Source organism: Cornus florida, unplaced genomic scaffold (genome assembly GCF_030987335.1).
Source record: "Cornus florida cultivar Cherokee Brave unplaced genomic scaffold, ASM3098733v1 CherokeeBrave_3.0.0_Hap2_Chr06, whole genome shotgun sequence".
Taxonomy (NCBI): Eukaryota; Viridiplantae; Streptophyta; class Magnoliopsida; order Cornales; family Cornaceae; genus Cornus; species Cornus florida.
Genome location: NW_026775576.1, coordinates 41,854,746 through 41,859,739, shown reverse-complemented (window position 1 = coordinate 41,859,739; position 4,994 = coordinate 41,854,746). Strand labels below are relative to the sequence as shown.

Below are 4,994 nucleotides of genomic sequence, written 5' to 3'. Positions count from 1 at the left end.
TTCTCTGCACCAACCACTTCTCCGCCGGAAATTACAGTGATCCTGAAGACCATAGATTCAACTCCGGCGAGCACTTCACCCACGTCAATAAAAGGTAAAGTACACATAATCATAACCCAACACCCATCAGAGGATTGGTTCCTCAACTTGTCACCGGAATCTGCAACTCTCCACCGCTAAAGTCCTATGTTTTGTTCACCGGAAGTTGCAGAGATGCAACAACCTAGTTCTTGCTTCATCGTCAAACCAACATCAAGCTCTCTCACCGGTGACAAGCACGAGCTTAGGTCTGATGGGGAATGTGGGGATGAATGGAGGCCACCAACATCTTCAATTCTTTGATACGGCAGGAACACACAACTTCAATTTGCTCATGCAACATCTGGGTTGGTATGTGGGTTTGGGGTATAATGGTCATTTTGCTAATCTGATATTTTGGAACAAAAGAGATTAAGAAATTAGAAGTAAAGTTGTTTTTTCTCACATATTTAAACATTTAACGGAAAGTTAAAAATGAACCTAAGTGATATTTATTTTTGAAAAATGTTTAAGGGTGATATTTGGTCAAACTTGAGGAGAGTGTCAGTGAAATTAACCTCAAAAAATAAAACTTAATTTTAAGAAAACAATTGTGAGAATATTGAACCGAACATGCTCATGAATTATGTTCATGCTCTTATGATCAATGATGATGCAAAGAAAAAAATAGGAGATAAACCTTGCTTTGTATTATTTTTCACAAAGTGTCCATTCTTAGGTTGAACTCGTTTTCACACTTGCCAAGCCATGTTTTACCATTTTACCAAGTGTATTACAGTATCACGATCATTTACTCATATCTTACATTATTATTCAAATTTGACAATGTGTTAATACAGATTTTTGGATTCAACAAGAAATCAATAAATGTACATGTGACAATATTGGGAATAACTAGGAAGCATAACTGACAACTGCAATATTTTTTGCTTTAATTCCACAAATAAATTTTTATGCTTTTATTAGTTACAAGAAATGATACAATTCAATGTATTTAAATAAAATATTACAAAAAAGGATCTTAGTTTGGGACCCTTCTCATTCACAAAGATAGTTGATGCCAAAAAAACGTATTTAGGCACCAGAAAGAAGTTAATTATTCTTTGAAATACTGCAACTGATGTAGGAGGCCGTCATTAACTTAGTAGCCTTTTGGCGGTGGTGGAGACTTGTAATAGTAAGGAGGCGGTGGTGATGAGGATGGTGGAGGTGGGGACGTGTAGACATAAGGAGGAGGTGGTGACTTAGTTGGTGGAGGTGGGGACGTGTAGTGGTATGGAGGTGGTGGTGACTTGGTTGGTGGAGGTGGGGACGTGTAGTGGTAAGGAGGAGGTGGTGACTTGGATGGTGGAGGTGGGGACGTGTAGTGGTATGGAGGTGGTGGTGACTTGGTTGGTGGAGGTGGGGACGTGTAGTGGTATGGAGGTGGTGGTGACTTGGTTGGTGGAGGTGGGGACGTGTAGTGGTATGGAGAAGGTGGTGACTTGGACGGTGGAGGTGGGGACGTGTAGTGGTATGGAGGAGGTGGTGACTTGGTTCGTGGAGGTGGGGACGTGTAGTGGTATGGAGGTGGTGGTGACTTGGACGGTGGAGGTGGAGACGTATAGTGGTAAGGAGGAGGTGGTGACTTGGACGGTGGAGGTGGGGACGTGTAGTGGTATGGAGGTGGTGGTGACTTGGACGGTGGAGGTGGGGACGTGTAGTGGTAAGGAGGAGATGGTGACTTGGACGGTGGAGGTGGGGACGTGTAGTGGTATGGAGGTGGTGGTGACTTGGACGGTGGAGGTGGGGACGTGTAGTGGTAAGGAGGAGGTGGGGACGTGTAGTGGTATGGAGGTGGTGGTGACTTGGTTGGTGGAGGTGGGGACGTGTAGTGGTATGGAGGTGGTGGTGACTTGGACGGTGGAGGTGGGGACGTGTAGTGGTATGGAGGTGGTGGTGACTTGGACGGTGGAGGTGGGGACGTGTAGTGGTATGGAGGTGGTGGTGACTTGGACGGTGGAGGTGGGGACGTGTAGTGGTATGGAGGTGGTGGTGACTTGGACGGTGGAGGTGGGGACGTGTAGTGGTAAGGAGGAGGTGGTGACTTGGACGGTGGAGGTGGGGACGTGTAGTGGTATGGAGGTGGTGGTGACTTGGACGGTGGAGGTGGGGACGTGTAGTGGTAAGGAGGTGGTGGTGACTTGGACGGTGGAGGTGGGGACGTGTAGTGGTATGGAGGTGGTGGTGACTTGGACGGTGGAGGTGGGGACGTGTAGTGGTAAGGAGGAGGTGGTGACTTGGACGGTGGAGGTGGGGACGTGTAGTGGTAAGGAGGTGGTGGTGACTTGGTTGGTGGAGGTGGGGACGTGTAGTGGTATGGAGGTGGTGGTGACTTGGTTGGTAGAGGTGGGGACGTGTAGTGGTATGGAGGTGGTGGTGACTTGGATGGTGGAGGTGGGGACGTGTAGTGGTAAGGAGGAGGTGGTGACTTGGTTGGTGGAGGTGGGGACGTGTAGTGGTATGGAGGTGGTGGTGACTTGGTTGGTGGAGGTGGGGTCGTGTAATGGTAAGGAGGAGGTGGTGACTTGGTTGGTGGAGGTGGGGATGTGTAGTGGTATGGAGGTGGTGGTGACTTGGTTGGTGGAGGTGGGGATGTGTAGTGGTATGGAGGTGGTGGTGACTTGGATGGTGGAGGTGGGGATGTGTAGTGGTAAGGAGGAGGTGGTGACTTGGTTGGTGGAGGTGGGGACGTGTAGTGGTATGGAGGAGGTGGTGACTTGGTTGGTGGAGGTGGGGACTTGGTTGGTGGAGGTGGGGACGTGTAGTGGTATGGAGGAGGTGGTGACTTGGTTGGTGGAGGTGGGGACGTGTAGTGGTATGGAGGTGGTGGTGACTTGGATGGTGGAGGTGGGGACGAGTAGTGGTATGGAGGTGGTGGTGACTTGGGTGGTGGAGGTGGGTATGAGTAGTGGTATGGTGATGGTGGTGACTTGGATGGTGGAGTTGGGGACGTGTAGTGGTATGGAGGCGGTGGTGACTTGGATGGTGGAGGTGGGGACGTGTAGTGGTATGGAGGCGGTGGTGACTTGGATGGTGGAGGTGGGTACGAGTTGTGGTAAGGGGGCGGTGGTGACTTGGATGGTGGAGGTGGGGACATGTAGTGGTATGGGGGCGGTGGTGACTTGGATGGTGGAGGTGGGGACGTGTAGTGGTATGGAGGCGGTGGTGACTTGGATGGTGGTGGTGGGGATGTGTAGTGGTAAGGGGGTGGTGGTGACTTGGATGGTGGAGGTGGGGACGTGTAGTGGTATGGAGGTGGTGGTGGTGGTGAAGCATAACTATAAGGCTTATCGGCAGTTACACAAATAGCTATTAGGCAAAATGCCATTGCATAAACATGTTGAGGCCATTGCCTCAACTTCCCCGAGCTTCCCATTGCCGGAAAGAGGGTATATGTTGTCAGAAATGTTGGTTTGTATGAGGAAGAGGACTAGCTTGGCCTATATATATAGTGTTCCATATAATCATTGGTGACACTGATACGTTTTTTGTTGGGTAAACAGGCTGTATTAAGGCATAAACAATGCAAGTCCTATCTCACAATTTTTTTTTTTTTTGTCTTTTAAAAAAAACTATTGAAATGTGGTTTCCCACTAAGATGTCAATTCCATGTATGGTAGGCGATGAATAAGTCAATGCAGAGAGTAGGTAATATGCTTTATGTAATATTTCTGTATGATCAAATATTTTTTTATCACCAACAATAATGTGTTTTAGGCAAATGGGTAAGAAATGTCTTCAATGATGAGGCAAGATAGGGAGAGATTTCAGTCAATCTATAAACCATGTTCTGGATTTAAGTGTTCGATAGATTAAATAGGGTTATCCTTGCAAATGACAGAAGGATTGTTGAAAATGTCTTGTATTAACTTGAACTTCTCAATTTTGTTTCTTATTGGAGTCCGTAAATCTATTCACCATCACAAAGTTTTATATATGAATTTCAAAAAGTTTTTTTTTCGTAAATTCATGCTAGCCCAACATTTCAACTTTCTTAAGAGTCACCATACATGAATTAATGTTTCAACCAAAATGTCGGACCGACTCATTCCATGAGTCCCGCATAAATTCATAATCTTGGTATGGAAGTACATAAGTAAGTAGTAACCACTATTGTAACTCCATCTAGCTATACGAGTGGATTAGAAGTGGCACATTCTATATTTGAAAAACAATATATAATTATAACTACAATATTATGTTTTAAATGTTGAATGTAGATATTTAGATAGGTTTTGTTTGCCTTCAACATCATTGAGGCAGCCTAAGGGCCGATAAATGTTGGTCCTTCTAGTGGAGAAAGCTAACCACTCAAGCCACTCTGTAGGTCCTTCTAGTGGTTTAAATTTTCTTGTTTTTTTTTTTTTTGTTTTGTTATAAAAAAAAAGGTAAGCTATAGTGGTTTAGATATGTGCTTTGCTTGACTTAGTAATTTATCTTTTTGTTCCATTTCTTTTTCATTTTCTTGGGTCAAAAATTTGTCGTCCTTAATGACAAAGCTGATGGTTAGAATATGGAAACAAAGGATTTGCCAAGGAAATGAAATCGTTTTCTTAGAGTGTTTTAAGCATTTGCAATAAACTCATACATTCATCCAATGCATTAGAATATGAATTGATCTTATTATTTCATGATGATTATTATGTTTTATTATGGTATAAAATGCGATCGTATAGTCACTTTATGTATTCCACTGATTCATGCAAAACTCAAATGCCTAATCTTTTCTTAAGAGAATAGAGATCATATCACAAAATACAATCGCAGAGTTACTTTACGCATCACATTGACCCGTGAGACTCAAATTCCTAGCCTCACCGCGTCGTTAATCTGATTCTTTTTTGTGAACCATATTCTAACCTATTTAAGAAATTTTCTTGTGAACAAATCAAGGCTTTAGGCTTTTGACCTCC

At 44.5% G+C, this 4,994-nt stretch overlaps 1 protein-coding gene across 1 annotated transcript; it reads right to left on the bottom strand.

The window, feature by feature from the left end:
- Nucleotides 1–1,180: 1,180 nt before the first annotated feature.
- Nucleotides 1,181–3,457, bottom strand: LOC132313984 (extensin-2-like). The gene has a single exon (XM_059812911.1). The coding sequence runs from the start codon at nt 3,455–3,457 to the stop codon at nt 1,181–1,183; it is 2,277 nt and encodes a 758-aa protein (XP_059668894.1).
- Between the last annotated feature and the right edge of the window lie 1,537 nt (nt 3,458–4,994).

What these genes read in the sequence shown, in the direction of transcription:
- LOC132313984 (XM_059812911.1), bottom strand. Translation starts at nt 3,457, where the DNA reads ATGGGAAGCTCGGGGAAGTTGAGGCAATGGCCTCAACATGTTTATGCA.